Raw genomic sequence first — 26,802 nt, 5'->3', positions numbered from 1 at the left:
ATCCGATTCGGTTCGATCTACGGACATCACTCTATCACTCGCTGTTCGTTGTAGAGCACATTCTATTGTCCACATTGATGCTCTTTGAGATCTATTATTTTCATAGTGCCTTGATATTTGTATTAGGTTTAATTGTTACTATATTGACGTTGGATAAGTGATGAACACAATGGTGGTGACCCATCTATAACTCCTAAATGTCTGAAGACCTCGAATAGAGACCAGCAAATGCATTCAGGAATTAATTGGCCCGCTCAGAGGGCAATTGTAATGACGAACCATGCGGAGCTTTCCGGGGACATAACCAGCCATCCTGGGGAACTTGGTCTTTGCCGACCAGGGTGACATGCACTTTGTGATTATCCCCGCTTCTTCTAGCTTGGGGATCTTTGTGCGTTGCCATCCTTCCTCCTCTGGAGTATACTGCACTAGCTTCGATGCCTTGGGAATGACGTTTGGATATGTAGGGATTCGATGCGTGATGAATCTCGTTACCGGCATGTGGCGAGCTTCTGACACAAATAGGTCCTTGGGTGACCACCATGAATGATTCACTTTGATTAGCTGTAGTGACTGTGTTTCTCCATATTTTTTTGCATCCCCTTCATTTCTGGTTTTTGACGACGGTGTCTTCAGGAACTAGCTGCTTTCAATGCTGGGTTCAAGTTTTACCCGCTGAGCGGGTGGCTCGCCATCAGTCTGGTCGTGGCTAGCGGTTGGTTTCGGAGCAGAGAGGCCAGCGACGGTCTTTGGTGCAACAGCTCCAGCAGATGTCGACGCAGAAGCAACAGCTGGTTCGGACTCCGCAGCGCTAGCTAGCTTGTCATCTTCCACGTGAGGCGGAGTCATCGGGATCTCAAACGGGTCATCGACTAGCGATCCCACCACTTGGGCGAGCTTTTCTTGCATGAGACCATAGGGCTTTGTGCTGAACCAATTGCCAATTGACCTTGCAAAGGTGTCACGTCAACCGACACAAATGGTTGCCCTCTTATCCCTCTTTGTCTGCCTGTATCGTCTCGTACGGAGCAGCGGATTGCATGATCTGGGAGTTTGCAATTGCAATATCCACCAAAGTGACCCGGTTTCCGGACAAACTGTGGGAAAGGGCTCAGAATTGTCATGGTCTGGAAGCAGATGGCATAAGAGATGATCCATTCAGCTCTCTAGACTATCTGCTATGAGGGGGCGGGGTCACATGCGATCCACGGCTGACAAGAATACCCCCATTGCTGTTCCACTGGAAGCGCAAGGGAGGCAAAGATGATGATATTGCGCCCTGTAAGCACGGATAGGGGACGCGGTAACAATTGCGATCATGTTTTGCTTGACATTGATCACACTTGACAATACAGACCCTACCACGAGATTGAATCAAGGAATTCACGGCTGATTGGCGATTCAAATTGTCCCGAATTCTTTGGGATAATGTTTGCTGTTGCTGTCTGCTCTTCATGTCTGGCTCACCCCGGTGGGTTCCCAGTGGTTTCCAGTTGACGCTCCCACTGCTGATATTACTCCACGGACTCTGGAGGGCCAAGAGTAGGCCGATTGTCATTGCGCTCGCCGCCACTGCGACGTTTTCGTCGATCTTTTTCTAGGATCCTTTGGCATGCTAGTATTCATGGTCCTGAGATTTCCGTTGCTGTCAAAGTCGTACGGCCATTTGGCCGCTAGCGTGCTGTTCTTCACATTCTTCGATACACGTAGACCATCAGACCCGACAAGTGTAAACCGGCAGCCGGTTCAACACACTTGCACTCTTCATCAGATTCTGGAAAGCAGCTTCCACTTCTGTCGCTGCATCGGGGTTGAAACGTTCGCCTTCGACCCCGTCGAGTATGATAAAGCGGCTTTCGGCAGTGGAGACTGTGCAAGCTATCGCAACTCCAAATCCGACGAGGAGCTTACTGTATCCTGGTCAACCATAGCGTGGGCCGAGCCTGGTAGGTAGGTCTCATTGGTATTTTTGTCAGCCATGATGAAAGCTGGTCAGGAGTAGGTAAGGTAGTAAGAGAAAACAACCAGTATCGTAACGCTATCGGTCACCATCTGCAGCTGCGAACTAGCACGGGTCACGGTGGTTCATGACCATTATGTCGCAGCTAGCTGAGCGGACTCCCTTTGGGTGGTTCGAGGATATTTTGAGGTTTCATGAGCATATTCATTTTTCACGGAGTGCTCTAAATCTTCGACAAACTCTTCACCCCAGATCAATACTTCGCTGACCTCAAAGTAGTGCTCCGCTTATGTACTTGCAGCAGCCAAGTTTGATCGGGTGGTAAAATGGGGTTCTTGATTTTGGAAATCAGAAGTTCTCGGCAAGCATTGCTCTGTCGCACGAACGGCTTGGCCAAGACTTGCAAAGAAGCCGCTTTCGCCGCATAAATCGCGGAAACCGTGTAAGCCGCGTAGTCCGCGTAAACTGCTGGTGCCGTGATTTCTGCACAATCCGAGTCCACAGCATGGTCTTCTTTTTTCTCTTCTTCACAGCCCGATTCACCAGCTGGGTCTTCTGGACTTTTGACAAATTTATTAAGTTTTTTTTGGCGGTGTTAGAGCCAGCTTGATTGACCAGGCACTCTTGGTGGCTGCCATATTGGCATCGCTCTTGCGCTACATTGAAGTCACTGGTGGCCCAGATCAGCCCACAAACCCAGCAGCGCCTTGCGTGGCGTTTTCTCCATCGCAGAAGGTCATCTATAGTAACCCGAAGAGACAGATAAGCGTTCTGAAGCTGGGTTGGGCCAGAGGGGGCAGAGGTCGGAGTGGGAGTAGAGCTCAGAGCGCTGGAGTTCCGGCCAGTGGGAGTAGGCGTGACCGCTGGCACTGAGGGAGTGGAGTTTGGAGCCCATGGGCCCATACCAGCGGAGCTGGATATTTGCCCAGTTAAGCCTTGCTAGACCTTACGTTGCCGTTGCTATCAAAGTCGTGTGGCCATCGCTCCGCTAGCTCCTTGTTCGTTAGATTCTTGCTGGCCGCTTATACCTGGAGATCCTATAGATGTAGATCCAGTTGATGGGAACCATTTTCCCTGCGTGAGTCACGAAAAGGCACTTCCTGTATGCCGGCGCCGGATAATGTGATTCTCGACACCCTCGACGTTGTGTTATATAACAGGCTCCAGTTGAGTCATGCGTTTTGCCGCAACAACAGGTCTCTGTATTTCTCGAAGACACGGTGATGATGATGACGACGATGATGACCTGGGCAGACTTTGCACGTTCCGCAATGTATTGACTACACGAACCATGTTAGCAGCCATTCAAATTTGATTTCAGCATGTTCATGGGGTAACTTACTCTGCGTAAATCCGGTGTTGTGCTTGATACTCTAATCTCTCTCCGTGACATGCGTCCGAAGAGAGAGGGCCGGACAAGAGATGGAAGGTGCCAGCGTCCGCCACTTAGATGAGACGTGCAATTCCGGCATTGATTGAAAGAAAGTAGGGAGAATAGGAATATGAATATGAATGTCAGAGGCAAGAAACCACAATGCCCCTTAAACTCAGACATGCAGTCCCGATGGCTGGGGGAATGGTAGTCCAAGAGCAAAGCAAACAGTGGAATGCAAAGCAGCATTCGTGGTATTGACCAGATACAAAGAGTATTGTATCTCTGCCTGGAAAGTGATATTCGCCACAGATGTGTAGATCAATGCCATGGATCAGGCTGACCTCCTGAATCTCGACGGTCCTCGCTCCTGAAACGGTGTGAGGGTACGCCGCGAGCCCCCATTTCTCTGTCCTGTCGAAGGCCTTTACCAAGCTTCTGCCGCGGCCCAGAGCGCGAGGAGACAATGGTACTGGGGTGGGGTGAAAAGAAAGCGGGGTCCAGGTTCATCATGCACATGGGTGCGAATGATGGCCATGATAACCTCCTGCCAGGGTCGGATATGGCGGCGCACGCGGTCAAGGTCCATGTAGGCCTGCAGAGAGCGAGACGGCAGGGCGCTGAGCTCGGTACGTGCCGCAGCAAATCGGAAAGCAGGCCCAGCGCGGATGGTAGATGATAACCCCGAGACGAGGCCGGGTAGACCAAAAATCGAGAGATTCATATCGCCGCCCGATTGAATCAGTTTGATTGTTTGCGTGGCACTCGACTTGGGAGTCCACCATTTGGAAGTAGCCTTCTGGAACAGGATCAAAAGCTCCAGTGCTTGAGCTGGCCATATCGGAGACAGGGATAGTTGCAGCTCCCATTGCACAATTGAAGCACGCTCGCAACTTATGCTGGCAGCGAGCGAATGTCAAAGCCCATGACAACCCATGGGATCTATTGCGTTGATACCCCAGAAAAAGCGCTCAGCTTTTGAGCGAGCACATGACGTCCCAAAGAGGATCCAGAGGCTGATTCTCAATCATGCGTCAAAACGCTTCTCCGGCGCGCAGACATATCGTCATCGGGATTATCCGTCGTCATCAAGAGCTGCTTGGGTTCAGTGGGCTTATCATGAACAGCATCATCCGTAGGCCGGAAGATTGCTTCAATGGAGTCTGACTGAGTGAATCTCGCTGATAGGCCAGAGGACTTCACAATGTAGGGTGAAAACCAATTCCCGCAGAAAAAATAAAGATGGTCTTCATTTCTCGCCGCGGAAATAAATCGGTCGATCAAGAGGATGTCCACCTCTGATATGCCATCGTAGCACATGGCGAAGATAATCGAAACTCAAGGAAAGTGATGAACAGACGGGATGCCAAGCATCAATGCATCTTGTGATTGCCTGTCTCGAGGGAGACTGGTTGAGAGAGCCTCTTGCAACGGAATCTTCAGGCAGGTTGAGGTCCAACATGGCCCATCATTTGTATCGGAGAGAACAGGGGCCTCGGGAGTGTACCATCTGCACACGTTCAGGGCCACCAATATCAGCTCCATCCGGAGACTGTAGGTTGGTTATAGCAAGGTACTCGCGTCTCCGTTTCTTTGAGAGCGTTGTTGAGAGAACTCCTAGAGCCTAAGAAAAGACATATCAGGCATAGTGATAACAAGCTGGTTTCAGAAGAAAAAGCCGAACTCGCTATGAAACTGTAGATTTAGGTTGCAAAGCAAAAGACAGACGGGAAAAGAAGAGAAGAGAGAAAGTAAGATGATTGAAAAGATCATGACGTACCAAAGTTTTTTTAGTTCGCTTTTGAATAGAACTCAGTTTTTCTTCACCGAGGGCTCACTTCAATCGGATTAGAAAAAGACATGACAGCAAATATCATAGGGTGGACTCACAAGATGATGTAGATTCAGGTCCCTCTTGGAGAGCCCATGCGTGATTGCAGAGAAGTGATAAGCGTTCGTAGTTGATGACATCACGCAAGAATCGGTAATCCCCCGACTCGTGTTCCAGCAAGCTAAGTGGCTTGCATAGGATGGATGGATGGACGTGGGAATCTCCAATGGCGACTCAATTCAAGTGCCATCCCGGCACTTTAAAAAGGTCCATTCACGCAGCACGACAGATAGACCGCTGAAGCAAAATATGCGACATCGGGAAGGCAAGCAAGGGCCGCCGTGAGAGACGTGTGACTTACCCCCGGACGCATAATTTCGCGGGTGTCACGGGCTGTGTTGCGTAGAACCGATCCCGAAGGCCCCGGGAGTTCATTGAGTGCAACAAAAGAGCCTCGGCGAGCGGGTTGTCCATTGACGGAGTGGTGTGCCTGAGAGGGACGGCCAACACCACAGCAAACAAGAGTGGGAAAGCGGGCCTCAATCCCAGCGCGCAGCCCAAATTTGATCGTTTGCTTCTCAAACGGCAGGTGATTGAGGAGGAAAAGGTTTGTTTGGTAAAAGAGACCTGCGAGAGACGCAATGACAAAGATGCAGCTAGCATCGACTGCCTTGATCGACCAGAACTTGGTGCACGATCTGTGAGAGATGCTTTGCTTAGCAGAGTTCGTCAAGATTGGCCATTCTTTCATTCAAGTTTGAATCATGATGGGGTCAAAGAGCAACCACATGTTAGGCAATGATGCATTAGAGCCAAAGGGGTCTTATAGTCACTCATCCCCGAGACATGACCGAGGAAGTATTCTTTCTGACTTTGAAGCGGAGTCGGTTTCGGCAGACTCGACATGGACAATCTTCAGAGTTGTAAAAGCGTCGAGTGGGGTCATTTGGAAAATGCCACCACTAATAGAGCCATGGTTTTTATAAGCTCTTTCAACCTCAACTGGTTGCTTGCTGTTAAACAGCTCTGATGTGCCGTTTGAGAACCATATGCTTTGTGCGAAACCACTCTTTCGGCAAGTCGTCTTTTCAGCTCAGCAGTCCACCATAAATGGATAATGTGAACGTATTTTGGGTTAGCCAAGACGTTGCGGTATTTCTTGGCTTTGGAGCGGCAGACTTTGAATTTCAAATTGAAGAAAGTACCGAGCTGTTTAGCATTTTGGTTCATTGACCGGTGTGTGGTGGTTTGGCCCATGATTGCATAGCCATCGACAAGCTGATGGTCCAGGTTGCCTGTGAATGTAGCAAATTTAGAGGTTACCCTGCATTTTTCGATCAAAATTTCAACGCCCTTTTCAATCTCATTTGTGGCAATGTCGCATCTGTCCCTTGCTCATATTGATACCCGGATGTGGTAATTTTCGTTCAACAGTCGTCCATGAGACCCAGCCGGCACAGAATACTTGTGTAGAACGTGGCAGAGATCGAGTATTTAGAATCCGAATGCCCATCGTTGGTAGAGGTCTCGAAACAGGAACCACCGATACCATCGAAATTCGTGATGTCGCCCGCTAGATGTGCCAAGGGAAGAGGCATCATGCTAGCAACTGCCCCAAGGCTAGTGTTAGGGCAGAGATCACTGTAAGAGCAAGTTTGAGTTGAACCTTTTGACAATGAGACCCCGATGTCGTCTTCTTCAGGATTCAATCTCTTCTCTCGTAGCGAGGAAGATTGAGGCATGGTGTGCATGTTTTGGGGAAGCTCCCATGGCATCGTGAGTAGACCTTGGACTAAATGTGCAGTGAGGGAGTTAGTTGAACACATTTTTGAGAGGATCTTGGGTCTGCTGTCATTATCTGAATTTATCTTCGTCAGCGCGGTGAGGATAACAGCTCGGAGACAGCACCGAGGAAGGGCTTCATTGGTCTCAGGCTTTCTCATCTGCTGGGAGAGTTTGACCTGAGCGCTCTCTCTCGGATTCAGATCACCTGTGGTAATTAGCTGGAAGATTTGTCAGGATGGGAGAGGGCTCTGGCACCCTCACTTGTGTTGTAGTAAGAGAATTAAAAGCCCACGGGGAGCGGCGATTCATGAGTTATGACCTTGGATGTTTTTGTTGGTATGTCGAACAATGCCCAGGGCCATTTTGTATTTGATCGAGTTTTTGGTGTCCATTTTGAGCGTCGTTGAAGGGAAATGGTTCGAATACCTTCCAGGCTCTGATTGCGGATATGGCATCGAGATAGAGGCCTAGAAACGTGAGCTGACAGTGTTTGCTGAGATCTGATGGCCCGAGTGATATTGCGTGCTCACGAAGCAAGTCAGCAGGAAGAGAATTGAAGTCATTTGAGTCTCTCACATCTTTTGAGTAACTGCATCAAGTTCCACTTCGGGTGAGTTGTGGACGCTATTAATAGGCGATGTTGGGCCAATGAAGACAATGAGGAGGAACTCGAATCTTCGCTCAGTTTTTGTAGTCAGGTCTTGATGGTAGAAAGCGAAACAGATCCGGAATCTTCGTTTGTTTGAGTTTATGAGCGCTCTTTTCACTGCCGAAGAAATCTTGTAGCTGATTCACCGTCGTTTTGTTTGCACCAGCTCTTGACGATAGGAACGAAATGTGGTGAGTTCATGAGATCAATCTGCTTCAATGATTCAGCTCAGCAAAGTGGGCTCGAATCGTCTTGAGCCACGGGTGACGTTGATGAAGTAGCCTGCCGCAGTCTTCACGTTGCTGATCATGCCACACACGTCTTCCTCGGTTTTCTGCCACGCAAGCTCACCGAGATACAATCAATGTGATGGTTGCAAAAGGGTGGTGGGCTTTTTGCCGACTTTTATCAATTTCTTTTCTTTTGGTGCTCACAGAGAAACAGGCAAAGTGCGGCGAGGCTTAAAACGCGAGGCCGAGATATTGTTGAGCATCAACATTAATTCATGTGCCGTAAATGGTGTGTGATAGGTCTGCTTGAAGAAAGATGACCCATCATCACATCCATTCTCCTTATGGAAAGTTGAAGACCGGTCATGTCTCTCTCTTAGAAGTTTTCTCAGCGAGAGGCTTTGTGTCTGGGTGCCCTGGTGACACATGCTAGGGCTGCAAGGTCCTTTTCTTCCATCTCCCATCATGTTTCCTGTTTCGAAACGTTCAGCTGGAGAGTCTTCTGGTGCATGTCCGAGCCTGTGGTAGGGCCTACTCGGCCGGGTCACTTGGGGATAGCACACTTGTTAAGTCAAAGTTTATGGCAAGGAGGACATGGGATTTCTCGATGAACTCTCGTTCAGCACAGAGAACCAAAGAGACATAGTTCTTTTTTTTTTTTCTCATACCGGTCGATCCCTTCTCTCAATTTCTACATAGATGTCCGCACAGCTAAGTGGAGCTGCATGATCGACTGTGATGCTGAAGGGGTTGGCTGGCTGATCTGAAACTACAGGTCGTGCCATCCGAAACTAAATTAGGTCATTCAAAGAATATATGGTTGACCCGTTAATGAAACTTGATGTAACAAGAGTAGCCCCGGTGTGAATAATTTGCCATGAAATTAAGCAACAGATAACTGGCAAGTCTTTGCAATGTAAGGTTCTGTCCGATAATCAAAGGGAGAAGGGAGAGGATTCTTAGAGTGGAAGATGCCCTTGCTTGGCACTGTATATGTGTCCCCGAAGATAAGCCCACAAGCCTGTAACTATTCGATGAGCTTTGATGAATTTATGTTGAGAACACTCGCTGCTTCCATTTTATTCTTGCTAGTTGTGATGCCAGTGCCTCCGCAATCGAATGTCTCCATGTCGCTTCATAGAGATATCAAAAATATCGAGAAGAGATGAACAAACAAATCAGTCCACGGGTCTTTGAGTGCATGATAGGTCCTCAGATTTTATCATCAATTCACTGAAGGTCAGATCTCACATGCCGATTTTAACACCGTACTTGACTCGTGGTCGATCTATCTCGAATGATGACTTCGAAATTCCACATCTCTTGGCGGAATGATAGCACAACGTCAGCATGGAATGCTGAAGAACCTTGGAATTACCTTGTTGTAATGATCTAATTCATAAGCCATACATGTCGTATAAATCAAGCGTAAAATGCAACAGCAGCTTTGGATATGGTCAGTTTACTTTGATAGTTCAATCTTGCACAGGTGGAACGGTGATACCTGACCGGCTCCATCTCTTGGCTACTGCTCTGCGAATATTCCGATACTAGTCCAGGGATCTTTCAATTGCCCGAGAAGACCCTTGAGAGTGACAGTTCATTACCTAGCCCGTGGAACCTTGTCCTATTACCCAAAAATTTAGAATTGTTGTGGAATACCAAGGTTTGACTCCATCCTAATACTCGACATGGAAGGGTTGAAAGAAAAGACACTAACAGTGACCAAAGTAATATCCACATGGCAGACTCTCTGCCACTGACTGAACGATGTGGCCAATCAAAATTGCGTCAATTCCTCACAGAAGAGATTCGTGAAGATCTCCTCCTTGAATGTGAGCTTTTGCTTCTCTCCTTTGCAACCGGTATCCAAGATGCCGCTGCTTGGCCCGATTATAGTTGCTTCGCATCGAACCAGACTGGAAATACATTGTTTCTAGCCATCGGTGTTGCAGGACTCACGAACAATGCGTACAGCTTTCCAAACATCGGGGTCAGTCTCAGTCTCTTTGTGGCAGGTGGTTTCACCATGGGACAACTCGGGAACTATGTTGGTGTCCGACGGCGGATTTGGCTTCTCATCAGCAACCTTGTCCAGACGTCTTTGGTCTTTGCGGCAGTTGCCATTCAGTACTCATTCCCAATTCAAAGGGACGGCCCCACGGCCATGGCTGTTATCGCCCTTCTGGCATTCTCGTCGGGAGGTCAAGTGGCTATGAGCCGTTCATTGAAGATCACTGAGATCACCACGGCCATGGCAACAGCTGCGTTTGTTGATGTGGTTGTGGATCCCAACTTGGGCAGATTGAAGAATCGATTGCGTAACCGCCGAGTCATGTTCCTGGTGATGCTGACTGCCGGTTGCTTTGCCGGCGCCTTTGCTCAGCGTGAAGTCAGCTCGACATTTCCTATTTTGTTGTGTGCTGTTGGGAAATCCATAGTCACCATGGGATTCTTGTTTAACAGGCCGATGGTGATAGAGAGCTTGAAAGCTTAAGAATTCGAGGACAAAGGAATGAAAGACATCCACCTATTTCGGACGGTTAGATATAGATGCAGTCCACATCCATGGATGATCTGTACAAGACGTTCAACTGGCGGACCGTACACGATTCAAGCCAGGAAGCTTCAAAGTACTTGGAAATAGAAACAAAGCATCCTTCGAACCTGTACCCAAACTGAAAGAGCATGAGTGAGGTGGTAAAGTTGTGGATCGAAGGTTCCAAGGGTGGCTTACCAAAGTGGGGCGTCTACCCGCAGCCGTTTTCCGCCTCCACTTCTCCACTCTCTACTTCCTTACTTCCCTACCTCTCCCTTCTTCGGGGTCGACTTCTTACGGGCATTTGTTTTTCACTCTCTTTCAAAGCTCTATTCAAGTATCGCCCTATATCCAACATGCCGCGCCAAGACTTCTTGCGAGATCTTGATCAGGCAGCGGCCGCTGACCGCTTTCCCTGCCTCTCCAACATCAGGGCAGGGGAGTATGATGGATCAATCTCATTTGACTTCATTGACCCCGTCACCGAAGTTCATATTGATCTTCAGGCTATTGTGTCAGGTGATAGATGCTGGGAATCCTCATCATGAGAAGCTATACTGATCATGGAAACAGACTCCCATGATTATCTCAAAAATCACACTTATCTCGTCTTCGCAACCTCCGAGAACTGCCCACCAACAGTCAATAAGCTTCTTGAAAATTCAGTAGCTCTACTCGTGGGATTCACAGTGGATGAAATGCTGAGCACGTTGGCGAGAATCATCACCGATTCCATGACCAACTCTGACTCCGCACCCATAGTTTCCGGGGATGAGAGCGAGTCTGATTTTAATGAACGTGAATCAGTCAGCAGTACTGAGACTAACAATCAAGAGTGGGAGTCTGATGAGGAAGAAGACCTGTCGATATTCGCTCAAAGCGATGCTCAGCTACGGGCCTACATTCGCCGTGATTTGGGTCTGGCCAAAAGAGCTGGGTTTAGAGTGGGATACCTGGGCTCGGAGACTGGAAACTTCATTGTGACAATGTCATGCCGCATCTCCAAGCTCGCCATCTCCGATGAAGCCATGCATACCTGGAACGTCAAGCCCTCAGAATACGTGGTGCTGCTAATTCGCTACACGCCGAACTACATGGATCTGCAGAGAATGGTGCAGTTGGATCGCGATACAAGGAAGACCTTCGTTCAGATGCACGTTGGTCTCTGTAATTCCTACAAACCATCTCTGCAGCAGGCCATGTCTGTCTTTCAGGGCATACAAAATTCCCAGACGGAGGAAGAGCACATCTTTCCAGACAACGCGATGGGAACCTTACGACCACTCTTCATCGGGACATCATTGAACTCACTTCTTGAGGAACGCTTCCTGGGAATTCTCAAAATTCGCCTAGAGCATTGCCTTTCATGGACGGGAGCGGAGCTTCTCTTCCACACCAATCAAGGAAAAACTCACGGTGGCTCTGATTTGAATTTAGAGCCTTATCAGCAGCCAGATAATTGGGCGGCCTCAAGACCCAAGTTTCTTGCAGCAGATCATGTGGCCGATATGGACCGCAAAATTGACGAGATATCTTTCCCTCTGTCAGCCATGCAATTCACTCTTCGACATTTTGTGAAATGTACGGAATTTTGCTTGGTCTGCCACTGCAAAACAAATGATACATTTGAAGCAATAAAGCCGTACGTCTGCTCCAGTGGCCTTTGTTTGTACCAGTACATGGCACTTGCCATGGGGCCAAGTCTTGAATACGAGATTCGCTCACAGCCCCTCGTTGTTGAGCTTTTGATCAGCCTTGCATGCTACGGGGCCATCTCAGGCGATATTGGAGATCTTCCGGAGGGTCTTCGGCTTCGAGTGCCAGCAAAGTTATCTCAGCCTGCGCCAGAGAATGCAAAGCTTTGTGATGGGGATTTCAATCCCGCCAAGCTCGATATGCGGACGGATGTGCATAATATTCTCCGAGCTGGTGACTGGATTGTTATTCTCGCTGATACAAGCATCCATGGCAATGCAGAAATGAAACAGTGGCATTGCCGTGTTGAGCACGTGAGTGAAACATCTGGTCACATGGATCTCTCACGTCCGATCTGTGAAGGTCGACAATTGGGGCAGGAAGGCCTCCCAAGTGATTACATCAAGGTGAAGTTTGCGATCTATGACACAGACCTGGACGACTTGGAGCCAATTCAAAAGCGCAGCATGATGTTGGCTCTCCTCGGTACAATTCCAGATGTCCAGACAATGCACTCTTATATCAACAAAAACAATGGAAACAACAACTCCCTCTCGAACTGGAAACAAGTTCTCTCTCCCGCCGCATTGAACCTTTTACGCTGGGTCGTTGCCTCCAACAGATCTTACATCAGCCAAGACAATCAGGATCCATCTTATCAAGTGACTGGAATGAACGGATGGGTTCAATTTCGCCTTGTTCAGGGCGCGGCCGACAAAGAGCAGCGCTTTACAGATGCCGTCAACTCTGTCTCATTGGCAAAGAACCCCAACCATCCCACCCTATTCGCATGGCATGGAAGCCCGACATCTAACTGGCACAGTATTCTGCGTGAAGGTCTTCATTTTAAACGGGTCGTGCATGGTCGTGCAAGTGGTCATGGCGTGTACATGTCGAGACAATTCGATGTTTCGATAGGATACGTTTCTAGACATGGATATCTCTCCCTGCCTCCAAACCGTCTAGTCATCGCATCGGTGATGTCACTGAACGAAGTCGTCAATTCACCCGAAGACTTCGTAAGCAGCCACCCACACTATGTTGTGCAGCATCTGGACTGGGTTCAACCACGGTATCTCTTTGTGAAAGCCGCGAGTCCCAAGCTTGCTGTGATGGACTGGTTGGGGTCACCCCGCACCAAGTCACCAAGCAAAGGCCTGATGTACAAACAAGATCAAACTCGCCTTGCCTGCGGTCCTCATGGAGGTCCAATCGAAATCCCTATCTTGGTACTTACAGGCAAACGAGGACAAGACCTCCGTGCCAGTGCCAATGCCACATCCAATTCGTGGATGGGGAAACTTCTGTCATCTCCCAAGAGACGTAAACTTTCCATCGAAGGCGAGGGATTATCTGACAATGACGAGGACATGAGTGTCAAAACTGACGAGGAAGATATCAACATCTTGCTATCCGATGATGAACTCCCTCAAACTGAGACCCCACTTCCAACAAAACCTATTGACAACGCCGACTTGAAGACCGACTTCCTTCCTGGGACCTTGCTAGAAAGCACCTTACCCAGACTCTCCCCTCCCCAATATGCAACTACCATAGCCACAAAAGCCCTTCAACAGCATCTGAACACAGTTCTCAAAGTCCAGAAGCAGGTCCCACTGCAGGATCTCGGCTGGTACGTTGACCACAGTCTAATCAATACAGTTTACCAATGGATCGTGGAACTACACTCCTTCGACCCTGAAATTCCCCTGGCGAAAGATCTGAAGGCAGCCAAGATGCAAAGCATCGTCTTGGAACTTCGTTTCCCTGCCCAATTCCCCATGGAGCCCCCTTTTGTACGAGTGATCCGCCCCCGATTCCTCGAATTCAGCCTGGGAGGCGGCGGCCATGTCACGGGTGGAGGTGCCATGTGCATGGAGCTTCTCACGCAGTCTGGATGGCTGCCAACTTCCTCCATCGAAAGTGTGCTGCTGCAGGTCAGGATGGCTATCTTAAACCCGGAGCCCCGACCCGCGCGCTTGTCGCAACGTACTTCGAGGCAAGAATATTCGGTTGGCGAGGCTGTGGAAGCTTATAAACGGGTTGCGCTTGCTCATGGCTGGAAGATCTCAAGTGATTATGCGCAGATTGCGTGGTAATCCTAAACTACTGCTTTTTTTAACGGCCTATGGTTGGCCTGGCTTTACTCAAGAGAGATTACATTAATGAGTATCTCGGAATAGATAATATCACGGAATGGTAATTGAAAATTCGTTTTGCACTAATATAGACCGTAGTGGGTAGTGGAATGCCTCCGGACGAAGTAGTAAATGTGTGAAAATGGTGGGCAGCTGGCGTGTAAATCACTAGGCCAGAGCCTTGGAAGACTCAAGATGACAGCGCTTTATGTTCTGTTGCCAGGACCTGTATCTAATAGTTCACAACTGTAGTCCTTCGCGGCCGTCACAGGATGGAGTATGATGACATTTACGCCCTCCTGTTGGATGCTCGAACTTGGCCTGGGTACGAAGGTGCATAACTGGACGCTTGCTTGACGAATATCTCGGGAGAAAGTAGGGATAAGGACAAGCTCATCGCTGGGTATAGGGCTGCTTGTAGTCACGACCTTGGCATCGTGCACGTTGTACACCCTGAATGGCTATCAAACCAGGTGGAGCACAAGGGGTTGACACAGCGGGGCTAGAAAAATCACAGGGAGCGCGATCAACTTGATGTCAAGTTGTAAGTGGATGTCGATGTGCTAGCATCCAGTCGTCTTCAAGAATGAACCTTGAAACGTCCTGGACGGAGTATCATCGCGAGCGAAGCACGGGGTGTGTCGATTGACATCATTTGTATCGGAGAAACCTTTGCCGTGGTTACAGAGGCCCGTGGGTCACTGCGACTTCTGATGAGCAATAAGGTGGGCCATGAGCATTGATGAGCAGGGCTTGGCAATATGGAAACAAATTCACGTTGCATAGAAGGCTCAGCCAACCAATCCACCGAGATCTCGTTCCATTCCGGTGACCCGTTCTTGCAGGCCTCGTTTCCTCAGCTCGAGGTCTCGAATCTCGGCCATTTCACGCTCAATGTCTTCATCGCTGATCTCTGGTACATCAGGCTGTGCCACAGGTGCAGGCTCCAACTCGTCTTCTTCGTCTCCATAAGAACGCCGCATTTGATCTAGCTCTGCGGTGTTTGTTGCGACTCTTGCTTCCAAGCGTGCTATGGAATCCGATATCATTTCATGTCGGTAGCGAAGATTGGCGATCTTTTGCTGTGCTCCAGCGACAGGGCTTGAATCTGGTTAGACTGAATTCCTCTGCATCGCTTGCTCTGCGCCACTTACTAGACATCGCACAATATCTCAGCACCACGGAGAAGAACTTCAATGTTGACTTCCCCGCGGGGTCCTCGTGTGGAGGTGCCTGCTGACCGCTTGATCTCTTCCATCATATCATGGCCCAGGACTCTTGCTACTGCAGACTGATTGCGGTTGTTTCGTGCAGAATAGATCCGACTCGCCATCGACTCGGGTTCAGACTCGGCGGGGAACATGGTCCCGCGTCGAGTGGCGCGTCTTTGTGAGCCATGGGATTTGGCAGCGGGATCGACCTGGAAAAGCGCTCGTTCATGGGCTTCAGTGTCGCGAATCAAGGCTGTAATGTCGTGAGAGCCTAGGAGGGCCGTGGTAAAAATGCGAGGGCGAGGAAATCTGAGCGCTTGCGTTAGCTGTAGCAACTTGGTCAACGGGTTCTACATGGACTGACGGCAAGTCTGCAATAGCATTGGAGGAGAGTGTAATTTGCTCCAAATGGGAATCAAGAAGAGTCATCTTTGAAAGTGTGCTCACGCTGTGAAATGTCAAGGTGTGTAGTTGGATGGCGTTTGTTGTAGCGCAACTGTTTACTCCAAGCTGTAGTGACACCTGAGGCACCCAATTTAGAAGAAGCCTGTGTATCAGCAACCACGATGGGTTTGACTGCCTGAAGAGCAAACCAGTTCTTTTATACACAACTCTTCACCACTGACCAGCTTCTCATTTCCTATATTATTTTCGTGTCAATTTTCTGGTAGCTTCGACTGCAGAAACGATTGCCGGGTTAAGGCCGGTAAGCTCTTGTGACTAAGCACTCATCTGGTCTCTTGCGCCCGTTCATCCCATCTCTTGACATCACATCCACCCATCCACTTCATCCATCCCTCTGCACCAGTTTTCTTTCATCATATCTGTGATTTTGACAGCTTGACTCTCTTGGGTTTGCCTGTCTGCTTCATATCTCTAGGCCGTGCTCATTCGCCCCCCTACTTCTTCCGGTAGCTTGGAAGCTCAGTCGAGCTCAACAGCTTCAGAAAGATGCCGGCCGAAAGGCGCTCTCTGCGATCAAACAACAAATCTGATACCTCTTCATCTGCTAACGGTGAGAAGGGGCCTTCAGACTCTCAAAACTCGGGTGCGAAAGACAAGGCGCCTACCACACGCGCCGCCGCCAACAAAGCCAAAGCCCAGCCCAAGAAGGACGCAAAGGGCGCATCAAACGGCGAGATGGGAGAGGATGACAAGTCGCACACCAATGGGTCCAAGTCAACCGGGAACGGTGTGAACGGATCTGAAGATGTTGAGATGGGAGAGGACACGGCAGGTGCGCCTACATCCTCAATCAACGCCAACAAGGACCGCAAAGGTAACGAGAAGATGACTGTTGTAGTGCCCCCGACCAAGGGTTCCAGATCATCTGGCAAGGACAAGGGAGAGGATGTGACAATGGAAGGTGCGGAAGACGATGCTGAGAACGCTGAGCCTGAGGTCGACCCGACAACCAAGGCCATTCAAGGTTTGTCAACTTTCCTTTCCCGGTCAACAATTCCTGGAATTTTCTAACGAGCCTGACCTCTTTTCTTCATGGATTCAGACATCAAGACCAATTTCACCTTGCTCGAGCGAGCCGTTGCCCACTTCGACCCCAGATTCACCCTTCGTGTCCTACGATCGATATCCTCGATGCGGAAACACCTCACTCCGGAGGTCCTCGCGGAGGTCATTGTGGAGACCTACTCTCCTTCGAGCTCCACGGCTACCTTCCTTCTGACGGCACTCAACCAAGCGAACGCTTTCGAAAATGCCCCGGCCAACTCACAGATGGAGGTTGACTCCGAGAAGAAGACTGCACCCAAGGAGACTCTTGCCGAGGTGGACGCATATCTCTCGATCCTCGTCCAGATTTACTTGTTCGACCAGCGAGAGATTCAGAAGGGAGCTCAGTTCTCAACAGATTTGATCGAACGCCTGCGAGCTCTCAACCGTCGCACCTTGGATTCTCTTGCCGCGCGCGTGTACTTCTATTACTCCCTCTTCTTCGAACAAATCGCCCCGCTTCCTCCTTCCCCTGCCGCGGCCGTTACCACCATTCGTCAGTCATTGCTGGCGGCTCTGCGTACTGCCGTGCTCCGGAAGGACGTTGACACACAGGCCACTGTGATGACACTGCTGCTTCGCAACTACCTGTCTACATCCCACATCTCCCAGGCCGATCTTCTGATCTCTCACAACCCCTTCCCTGTCGCTGCATCCAACAACCAGATCGCTCGGTATATGTTCTACCTCGGCCGCATTCGTGCCATCCAGCTGCAGTACACTGAGGCCCACAGCCACCTCATCGGGGCCACCCGCAAGTCTCCCGCTAGCCCCGTGGCTCGTGGCTTCTACCAAGCTTCTCACAAGCTGTTGGTGGTCGTTGAGCTGCTGATGGGTGATATTCCAGACCGTTCCGTTTTCCGTCAACCGGCTCTGGAGCGAGCTATGCACCCTTACTTGTTGCTTTCTCAAGCAGTCAGTGTTGGTGACTTGGATGGTTTCCTTACCATTGTCAACACCCACAGTGAAACTTTCCGCAAGGATGGTACATACACCCTCATTCTGCGCTTGCGCCAGAACGTGATCAAGACAGGCATCCGTATGATGTCACTCTCTTACTCCCGCATCTCTTTGCGGGATATCTGCCTACGCCTCGGTCTCGACAGCGAGGAGTCTGCTGAGTATATTGTAGCTAAGGCTATTCGCGATGGTGTCATTGAGGCTACGCTTGACCACGAGCATGGCTTCATGAAGAGCAAGGAGGTCGGTGATATTTACGCCACTCGAGAGCCCGGTGAGGCGTTCCACGAGCGCATTCGCGCTTGTCTGGCTCTCCACGATGAGAGTGTCAAGGTATGTTATTGGATATTCGCTGTGAACCATCTTTTGTGTTCTGTTTTGCTGACGTCTGACCTAGGCTATGCGCTTCCCCATGAATCAGCATCGCCTGGAGCTCAAGAGTGCTCAAGAGGCTCGTGAGCGTGAGCGTGAGCTTGCCAAGGAGATCCAGGAGGGTGACATTGATGATGAGGACGCCGGTGGTGATTTCGATGCCATCTAAACAGGAGGAGTGTGGTTGTTCCATAAATCGATACAGTATTTTTTTCACCTTCCGCACCGGCCCCATGGGTCACCACATCGTAGGGGGCTCTATATCTGTGTGTTAATTATGCCATGTTGCTTTGATTATGATCTTATTATTTCGGGTGTGTAGGGGAATGCGCTGGGCTTGATCGGCGTGGTTTCTGTGTCTCTTATACTGGAATAATTTCTTGCATGGGGTAACAGGCCTGTAGTAGATGTGTTTGTAAAGCCAAAGACTACCCAGAGTGTTTCAAACCAGAAAAAAAAAGAACCAAAGAACCACAGAAGAAAACAAGACACGAAGACATGAAGACATGAAGTATAGCGCAGTCCGCAGGGCTACGGAGTCGCACCGGGTCCGTGCCGACCCGAGAGAGCTCGAAATCTTCCCGCAAGATTGTGTCTCTGTCCTGTTACTCCGCAAACACCTCACATCGACACTGAGGGTTTCCAATGCTTTGACTCTCGCTTTTCATTCATCTCATCTGTTAATACCTGAAAAGCTCTTTTACTGAGCATGGGAGCTCGAACCGCTTCGGCCACCGGGCTGATCCTCTCACGACCGACCTCTACCTCCATCTGCTCCCAATGCCTCCGCGATGACCTCCGTTTGACGCATATTGCCCTTCAAACTCGCAAATACCATCCCACACGTCGGAGGGATGCCTCACCCTTCGGAGCCGCCGTGTCGGCGGCCCAGGCCATCTTCAAGGGTATGCCCAAGGCGCCTCCAGGTGTCTCGGTGGATCCATTGAGAATGGTGGGAAAAGAGCTCAAGTTCCTCTCCAAGAACATCCGTCAATTGCTCGGCTCTGGTCACCCGGCGCTCGACAAGGTCGCCAAATACTACACTCACAGCGAAGGCAAGCACATGCGACCCATGCTGGTCCTCCTCATGTCCCAGGCCACAGCTCTGGACCCGCGCAAGCATCACACCTACTCTGATAAACCGAGTCCCGTCGATTCCTCCTTTAGCGCGCCGTCAATTCTCGAAGACGCCAACCCCGAAATGAACCCGCTCGTGTCCCACAAGGCCGAGAGCGAATACAACATTGCTGGAGACGACAACATCCTGCCGTCCCAACGCCGACTCGCCGAAATCACCGAGTTGATTCACACCGCATCGCTTCTGCACGACGATGTCATCGATAACGCAGTGACGCGCCGCGCCAACAGCTCCGCAAACTTGGCATTTGGAAACAAGATGGCAGTTCTGGCTGGTGATTTCTTGCTCGGACGCGCCTCGGTGGCTCTGGCTCGCTTGCGCGATCCCGAGGTTACGGAGCTCATGGCTACTGTGATCGCCAACTTGGTGGAAGGCGAGTTCATGCAGCTGAAGAACACCGCACAGGACGAAAAGAAGCCTGTGTACACCGATGATACCCTCAACTACTACCTTCAGAAGACCTACTTGAAGACCGCCAGTTTGATCAGCAAGTCTTGCCGCTCCGCTGCGGTTCTGGGCCGCAGCGCGCCGGAGGTGATTGAAGCTTCATATGCTTACGGTCGTAACCTGGGTCTTGCTTTCCAGCTCGTGGATGATATGTTGGATTACACCGTTACCGAGGCGGAGATGGGCAAGCCTGTTGGTGCGGACTTGGAACTGGGTCTGGCGACCGCGCCGCTGCTTTTCGCTTGGAAGAGCAACCCGGAGCTTGGTCCTCTGGTTGGACGTAAGTTCAACCAAGAGGGCGATGTGCAACGGGTATGTGATACTGAAATCCGGAATTTGTTCGAACTATGATACTGACTGTTTTTTTTTTTTAGGCCCGTGAACTCGTCCACCAGAGCAACGGCGTTGAGCAGACTCGTGCCTTGGCTCAGGATTACGCTGACAAGGCCATTGCTGCCATCAGTGATTTCCCTGACAGCGAGGCCAAGACCGGCCTCATTGAGATGTGTGAGAAGACAATGAAGCGGAGGAAGTAAGAGTGTCCTCCCATGTAAACATATTGCTTTTCAGCTTGCCGACCCCATGTGTACACGGGTCACTGCGTTGTTTTTTTCCCTTTCTTATATGCCTGTGTATACTTAGATATCTTAGATGATTGAATACATATCAAATCTTCACCCTAACAGAGGCCGGCCATGCTGGGGATCTGGATCCAGGTATCAAGACAACCGCCCACGGTAGATCAGCCTTCGATATGTGTCGTCAATTTCCTTACTTACTTTCTTCGGCCTGGCAGCAGTCACGAGCGGAAAGAGCCTGTGTTCAGCTGCGTGAAGACAAACCTACAAAAGACCTGCGCCACCTCCACTCACTGAAGAATGGTTTCAAAAGCTAGCCACACGCTTCAAGCCAAGCAGCGGCTGACGCACTTCGCCAACTTGAGAGTATGAGGTACACCTGGAAGGACAGACGAACTCCGGTCACCCTCGCGACTACACTCTGACTATGCGCATCTGCTCAAGTAGACTGGAACAAGAGACACTAATGACCAATCACAAAGATCGCCCACAATACTGATGCATCCCTAGCTCGCGATTATCGTGAGCTGCCGCAATTCGTCACGGGCATATCTCCTGTTGAAGCCGAACTTCCACCTTGAGAAGTGGCAACAGCAATTCCACGAGCGCGGCGCGTCAGATCAACCCTCCCCGATTGTCAAAACGTGCAGAAGACTCGCCAACATATCTTACCAAGTCAACTCATGAAGAGCGGCAGTACAACCATTCCATACCCCGGTCAGATGAAGCGAGGGCAGCCAGGAGATCAGTTCGATGTTTCGCGAGTTGAAGTTGGCTGTTCCGAATCGTCCCTGAACTCTACACTGGCTAAGAGGCAGCGGAGGACGATCTCAGGGTGCAATGACCGTGGAGTACCAAAGACACGGAGATTGTGCTAGAGGGAGCCGTGTCATTGACCTGCTACGGCATATTTGGACTGAACGCCCCAGACTTGCATCGGCGAACAACTCGGACATTCTCCACTGTTGGATGGGATGAGCAGACTCGTGGGAGGAATATCAAGACTCGTCTGTGTCCAGAGATTGTTAGCTGACATGAGACTACGGTCCCAGTTTGATAGCTTCAATCACCTCTGGAGGAAAGTTCCAGGGTTGTTTGACCCAAGATATTGCACGGCTTGCTTCAATGATCATTCTTCGCAGTAGGCAATACCCAGCTACGGGCCTATAGACAATTATTCAAAACCAGATCTGGTGTAATCGTATTCTGTAACTGACCTCGAGATGATGATGTAGATCAATTGTGATGTTCAATCCTGCAAGTGCAAGCTCCGACGTCCTGCTTGGTCAAAATAGAAGTAGCTTGGAGCAACTTCATTCGTCTAGCTCACTGCTGTCGGGCTGGACAGAGTCGGTGCGGAATTGGACAACACATATACTGAATGGTGGTCTACCTCGTGAGCCTTTGCGATCGGAAACCAGGTGCTTCCAAGGTTCTCTGGAAAAGTCGCAAAGCTGGCTGAGGTGCGACAAGGGATCCTTCGATCTCAGCGGACCCGAAGCACGTCGCCCGCTTGGGGGTATATAGTTATAGTATTAAGCTCTTCCAGGGAGGCATTAGATACCTATGTCTCTCGTCTACCAAGCTCCATGCAGAGGTATTATGCACACAGCTAGCTCTTGATGTGTCCGTCATAGCTATCCTGTATGTGAGTGATCATTCCATGGCATGTGGAATCCTGGTTTACGGCTTGTCCAGCATGAAATCTGTTGACACTCCAAGAGTCTATCAAAGGTTGGGCCGCCAGTATTGCATGGCAAGCTCCCAATCTGGTTGCGACAATTGCAGGCTGGGGGCGTTTTGCTCGCGTTTTGCATACCCCTAAAACGTTGCTCTTCAGCTTAGAATTGCGTGGGATACATCAGCTGGGCTCCTCGCCTCTTTGATAATCAAAAGAGAGGAGTCGGCCCCGGAACGTTTGAGGTTAAGATCAACTTGGATACTGTCCAAGCCAATGTGCATTTCAATATAAGTCAGCGCTGCGAATTCGTATCAACGAACAAATGAAAAGATATAATTGGCTGTTTAGTGAGGGCGAGCTTGGCTTCATTCTGTCAACTAGATCTTCAGCACTCCAGTTGTAGGGCTGTGTTTGACTTCTAGAACGACAGTGCGATAGATGTACATGGAAACTCCGACCCGGCAATTCAACAAGTGGTTCCTGGTAGGGCTGAAGGTAATGTCTTGAATGCGAAAAGACTGGGCTTAGGTAGCCTTGTCCTTGTTGTGGTAGTTGACGTCGGAGTTCCAGCTGTGATTAGCAAGTTAGCCAAAAGATCTCTGCCTGCATGTCTCGGGAAAAGAAGTGACAGAGCGTCGTGGGTATATCATGGTGCAAAGCAACGTTTCAATGACGATTGCAGGTATTGGGTGTTGCATGACGCGTGGTGGGGAAGAATGCGGGTTTAAACTCACAAGATGGTCTATTTCAGGCATTGGTCAGCAACAATCATAAATTGACGGGGGTTTGGAACATACCTTGTCGCCGTCTCCCCAGGGGAAGTTCTTGGAGCGGATGTTCTGGTAGGGGTACTCGGTGCGCTCCTCGAGAGGAGCCATGTGGTCCCAGTGCTCCCAGTGCTCGTTCCAGAGGTTGTAGGCGTTGAGGCCACCACCGATCAGGCAGGGAACGATGGCGCTGCAATCAATTAGTATGTTTTGTGGGTCTCGAATCGGAAGCTCTTCTGCATGAGTAACGCACTAGATAGACAGCTTGCGCCAGAGGTCTAGATATTATCAGGGTTAGCGGACACTTTGACTTGGGTTTCAATTGGGTCAATTGGGTGACTGACCACTGGTGGAGGCAGCGTGGTGCTTGACAGCGGCCCGCTCACGGTTGAACTCGTTGTCGGCGGCCCAGGAAGGTCCGGTGCTGTTGGCGCGGCGCTGCACAGTGGAGCGGACCGGAGCGGAACGCATCTGCTGCGAAGCGCGCTGGGAAATACGACCGATAAAGCGCTGAGAGAACATGGTGGGTGGTGCTTAGGGGTTCTTTGGTGGTGTGAGGTCCGAATGTCGTGGGTTTGCTGCAAACCGTCTTTAGCGTCCCGTGATTTCCCGATTACGTAATCTGATGTCAGGCCATGGTAACGGCAAATGTATGCGCCTTGATTCGACGCCAGGGCACTCTGCGACAGTGAGCTTACACTCGCTGCTCTATCGAATATCCGAATCCTCGATATCGCGGGAGATGCTGTGCTCAAGCCAGACGTATCCGGACACTTTAGCTTCCAATCATGGGATTCCGTCTCACAACATGGAATGGTAAGCTTCGTTGAGCTTGTTGATTCGCATTGGTGGCTGCAGTGTATGCTGACCTCTGGATGAATGTTTAGTGAATGGTATTAGGTATGGTTACTCTACGTAGCTTCAAATTGACCATAGCTAATGCATCCGAAAGAAATCCATTTTCCTATGAGCCATGGAGAGGCACACGTACTTTCGAGGTAGGTGTCTGCCCTTGTGCCTTACAGCAGCTCGATTCTGATTGAAATCAAAGTCTATGTTTGACATCCTGGAAGCGGACATCGTGGTACTCCAAGAAGCCAAGATTCAACGCAAAGATCTTCGAGATGACATGGTCCTCGTCCCTGGGTGGGACTGTTATTTCAGTCTCCCACGAGTCAAGAAAGGTAAGCTGTGAGCCTTGCATCATTCAGACTAATGCTGATGGCTCCCAGGCTACTCGGGTGTGGTGATTTACACGCGCAATGCGACATGCGCTCCTATTCGGGCAGAAGAAGGCATCACCGGGGTGCTCTGCCCACCAAACTCATCTGTGCCGTTCTGCGAGCTTCCCGATGACGAGCAGATTGGAGGCTATCCCACTGAAGATCAGCTTTCCAGGCCAAATCTTGCCCCCAACGTTCTTGATTCAGAGGACGAGGAGGGCAATGGCTCAAACCCGACACCCGATGCTAAGATAGATGCGGCAACTCTTGACTCTGAAGGTCGCTGCGTCATCCTCGAATTCCCTGCGTTTGTTCTCATCGGCGTTTACTGTCCGGCTTATCGCGACGAGAGCCGGGATAGCTTTCGCATGGATTTTCTCAATGCCCTGGATTCTCGCGTCCGCAACTTGACACAGATGGGGAAACGAGTGATTGTCACTGGCGATATCAACATTTCCAAGCAGGTCATCGACACTGCCCATGGAATCGAGAGCATAAAGAAGACTGCAATGACAGACGAAGAATTCATATCCAGTCCCGCTCGGCGGTTGTTTAACCAGCTGCTGCTGGATGGCGTGGTTATCGGGGAGCGTGAGGAAGGACGAGAAAAACCGGCTCTCTTTGATGTCTGCAGATCATTCCATCCCGATCGCGCTGGCATGTATACGTGCTGGGATCAGAAGCTCAATGCTCGGCCCGGTAACTTCGGCTCGAGGATCGATTATGTGCTATGCAGCGTTGACATGCAGGATTGGTTCTCAGACTCCAACATCCAAGAAGGATTGATGGTATGGCTTCGACTCCGCTGCTTGCTGGAACCGTGACAGCTTGCTAACTTGAAACCAGGGCTCGGACCACTGTCCTGTCTACGTGGTGTTCAAAGATTTTGTTCACCAGTCCGGAACTAAGACTCATATTCGCGATATCCTCAATCCTCCGGGGGCCTTCCACAATGGTGAGCGCCAGCAGGAGTATTCAAGCAAATTGATGCTGCCAGCATCAGGGCGTCTGCTACCGGAATTCGATCTCGATAAACGCAGAAGCATCAAAGACATGTTCTCACGCAAACCCACCCCGGGCCCACAAAAGCCGGTCGACAAGCCTTCTACGCTAGCTGTTACAGCCGAGACTGAAGCCACGAGGTCCCAATCCATCGCCACGGCATGCTCCAGCCCTCATGATCTGCCACAAAAGGCTCCCACTCTCAACACAAAGGACAACACACTCAGTCCCCGCAAGCGATCTCAGCCTTCGTCTACCGCGCCCTTGAAGCGATCGAAATCATCCGCAACAACATCCTCTGCAAGCTCTCAGAGTGGCCAGAAGACATTGAAGGGCTTTTTCAAACCGAAGGTTGTGGACAATAAAGAATCTGTTGTATCGTCGGCGGCTTCTGTGGGTCTACAAGTATCATCTTTCAGCCCGGGAGCATCCACTACGTCACCAAGCAAGACCGGTGTTGCCCCCACTGGTTCTCAGAGCTCTACGAGTGTTGAAAAAGACCACGGTGCATCTGCTCCGTCTTCGCAAACTGGTACATGTACCAACGATGAATTTGTGGTCGACCCGATCGTCAGCAAGGAGGACTGGACGAAGCTCTTCACGAAGAAGCCGGTCCCCTCGTGTGATGGGCACCAAGAGCCATGTATCAGTTTGACCACCAAAAAGCCCGGGATGAATCGCGGACGCTCGTTCTGGATCTGCCCGCGGCCGTTGGGGCCTAGCGGAGAAAAGGAGAAAGGCACGCAATGGCGATGTTCTACTTTCATCTGGGCCAGTGACTGGAACTCGTCGGCGGGATCGCAGCTATAGCATGTCGGCCATTCATTCTCTGCGGAGAATCCGACCATCGGCCAAGACCTATCAATATACCTACATGTAATCGAGCCTTTGTACATACCACTACACGTCAATCGTAGTCTTCAAGACATTTTACATTCTCCGAGTTACTCGTACCACTTCAAGCGGAATCTGCCACTCAAACTGAACCGTGGAGTGGCTGCTTGCATACACATTGCCCCTACACTGAAGAGTAGTCGTCACCTAACCAGTACTAGCGATGGTGTGGTCGCTGGTTTCCACGCCCTCAACGATGGTTCGCACCAAGATTCTACTCGTGTGTGCCCACCGGAATGGCTCCTGTTGGTCAATGCTGGTGTGGGTCAAGTGAAGCTACAAGCTTGAATAAACAATGGAACCTCCGAGCTAATTTTCTTTGTGTGGCGAGGACAGCGAGGCTTCAGGCTGGACAGAATTATCCTCCTTCATAATGAGGCTGCAATTATCTGAGCTCGCATTGGTCAGTTGCTTTGGTAACACCGCGGGTACTTGCGCGGGTGGTCTCTGTGGAACCGCAGAATAAGGTTGCGGCACGCTAAAAGCCCTACCGGGAGATCAGCGCCACGTGCCCCACATTCGGTTGATCCTGTCTACAAACTTGCTCACAGATCAGAAGCTGCCAGAAAAGATCATTGGTTGCTTAGGAGACTAGCCTGTGAGCAAATATGAGCGAGATCAACTGTTTCCTGCTCGATCATGTGAGGTGTATCGTCCAAAATGGTTCGGTACCGAACTTGTAATCCCTCATGGGATAGGTCGGTGCCTCTCACTAGCCTCGTTTTCTGTTGATCTCGCTTGCCATTGTCCTGCTGAGAGCCTCACATGGCCTACTAGTGTGTAAAGTATGATACCGTATGGAAATCGTGGAACGTGATTGG

At 50.3% G+C, this 26,802-nt stretch overlaps 11 protein-coding genes across 11 annotated transcripts; 5 read left to right on the top strand and 6 right to left on the bottom strand.

Moving 5' to 3' along the window:
• Window positions 1-639: 639 nt before the first annotated feature.
• On the bottom strand, window positions 640-849 carry N7506_005043 (uncharacterized protein; the record flags this gene model as incomplete). The annotated part of the gene is made up of 1 exon (XM_056954337.1): window positions 640-849. The coding sequence occupies one exon, from the start codon at window positions 847-849 to the stop codon at window positions 640-642; it is 210 nt and encodes a 69-aa protein (XP_056813226.1).
• Window positions 850-2,213: 1,364 nt separating this feature from the next.
• N7506_005042 (uncharacterized protein) lies at window positions 2,214-2,598 on the bottom strand (the record flags this gene model as incomplete). The annotated part of the gene is made up of 2 exons (XM_056954336.1): window positions 2,214-2,520; window positions 2,576-2,598. The coding sequence occupies 2 exons, from the start codon at window positions 2,596-2,598 to the stop codon at window positions 2,214-2,216; spliced, it is 330 nt and encodes a 109-aa protein (XP_056813225.1).
• Window positions 2,599-3,759: 1,161 nt separating this feature from the next.
• N7506_005041 (putative telomere-associated RecQ helicase) lies at window positions 3,760-5,914 on the bottom strand (the record flags this gene model as incomplete). The annotated part of the gene is made up of 4 exons (XM_056954335.1): window positions 3,760-4,225; window positions 4,393-4,529; window positions 4,840-4,884; window positions 5,525-5,914. The coding sequence occupies 4 exons, from the start codon at window positions 5,912-5,914 to the stop codon at window positions 3,760-3,762; spliced, it is 1,038 nt and encodes a 345-aa protein (XP_056813224.1).
• Window positions 5,915-6,590: 676 nt separating this feature from the next.
• Window positions 6,591-6,938, bottom strand: N7506_005040 (uncharacterized protein; the record flags this gene model as incomplete). Its single annotated transcript, XM_056954334.1, has 1 exon — window positions 6,591-6,938. The coding sequence occupies one exon, from the start codon at window positions 6,936-6,938 to the stop codon at window positions 6,591-6,593; it is 348 nt and encodes a 115-aa protein (XP_056813223.1).
• A 2,630-nt stretch (window positions 6,939-9,568) lies between these two features.
• N7506_005039 (YoaK family protein) lies at window positions 9,569-10,324 on the top strand (the record flags this gene model as incomplete). Its single annotated transcript, XM_056954333.1, has 1 exon — window positions 9,569-10,324. The coding sequence occupies one exon, from the start codon at window positions 9,569-9,571 to the stop codon at window positions 10,322-10,324; it is 756 nt and encodes a 251-aa protein (XP_056813222.1).
• A 398-nt stretch (window positions 10,325-10,722) lies between these two features.
• Window positions 10,723-14,160, top strand: N7506_005038 (putative ubiquitin conjugating enzyme; the record flags this gene model as incomplete). The annotated part of the gene is made up of 2 exons (XM_056954332.1): window positions 10,723-10,885; window positions 10,940-14,160. The coding sequence occupies 2 exons, from the start codon at window positions 10,723-10,725 to the stop codon at window positions 14,158-14,160; spliced, it is 3,384 nt and encodes a 1,127-aa protein (XP_056813221.1).
• An 830-nt stretch (window positions 14,161-14,990) lies between these two features.
• Window positions 14,991-15,839, bottom strand: N7506_005037 (uncharacterized protein; the record flags this gene model as incomplete). Its single annotated transcript, XM_056954331.1, has 3 exons — window positions 14,991-15,300; window positions 15,354-15,719; window positions 15,775-15,839. The coding sequence occupies 3 exons, from the start codon at window positions 15,837-15,839 to the stop codon at window positions 14,991-14,993; spliced, it is 741 nt and encodes a 246-aa protein (XP_056813220.1).
• Window positions 15,840-16,361: 522 nt separating this feature from the next.
• Window positions 16,362-18,420, top strand: N7506_005036 (proteasome regulatory particle lid subunit RPN3; the record flags this gene model as incomplete). The annotated part of the gene is made up of 3 exons (XM_056954330.1): window positions 16,362-16,839; window positions 16,918-18,212; window positions 18,277-18,420. 3 exons carry the CDS (start codon window positions 16,362-16,364, stop codon window positions 18,418-18,420), a joined length of 1,917 nt encoding a protein of 638 aa, XP_056813219.1.
• Window positions 18,421-18,960: 540 nt separating this feature from the next.
• N7506_005035 (trans-hexaprenyltranstransferase) lies at window positions 18,961-20,372 on the top strand (the record flags this gene model as incomplete). Its single annotated transcript, XM_056954329.1, has 2 exons — window positions 18,961-20,148; window positions 20,211-20,372. 2 exons carry the CDS (start codon window positions 18,961-18,963, stop codon window positions 20,370-20,372), a joined length of 1,350 nt encoding a protein of 449 aa, XP_056813218.1.
• Window positions 20,373-22,619: 2,247 nt separating this feature from the next.
• Window positions 22,620-23,384, bottom strand: N7506_005034 (cytochrome c oxidase subunit VIa; the record flags this gene model as incomplete). The annotated part of the gene is made up of 5 exons (XM_056954328.1): window positions 22,620-22,665; window positions 22,830-22,837; window positions 22,893-23,052; window positions 23,116-23,140; window positions 23,207-23,384. 5 exons carry the CDS (start codon window positions 23,382-23,384, stop codon window positions 22,620-22,622), a joined length of 417 nt encoding a protein of 138 aa, XP_056813217.1.
• Window positions 23,385-23,650: 266 nt separating this feature from the next.
• Window positions 23,651-25,897, top strand: N7506_005033 (DNA-(apurinic or apyrimidinic site) lyase APN2; the record flags this gene model as incomplete). Its single annotated transcript, XM_056954327.1, has 5 exons — window positions 23,651-23,678; window positions 23,799-23,860; window positions 23,914-24,046; window positions 24,095-24,873; window positions 24,932-25,897. The coding sequence occupies 5 exons, from the start codon at window positions 23,651-23,653 to the stop codon at window positions 25,895-25,897; spliced, it is 1,968 nt and encodes a 655-aa protein (XP_056813216.1).
• Window positions 25,898-26,802: the final 905 nt, after the last annotated feature.

Source organism: Penicillium brevicompactum (genome assembly GCF_028827555.1).
Source record: "Penicillium brevicompactum strain IBT 35665 chromosome Unknown utg000003l_segment0_segment0, whole genome shotgun sequence".
NCBI lineage: Eukaryota > Fungi > Ascomycota > Eurotiomycetes > Eurotiales > Aspergillaceae > Penicillium > Penicillium brevicompactum.
The sequence above is the reverse complement of the archived record's forward strand: the minus strand, read 5'-3'. Positions and strand labels throughout refer to the sequence as shown.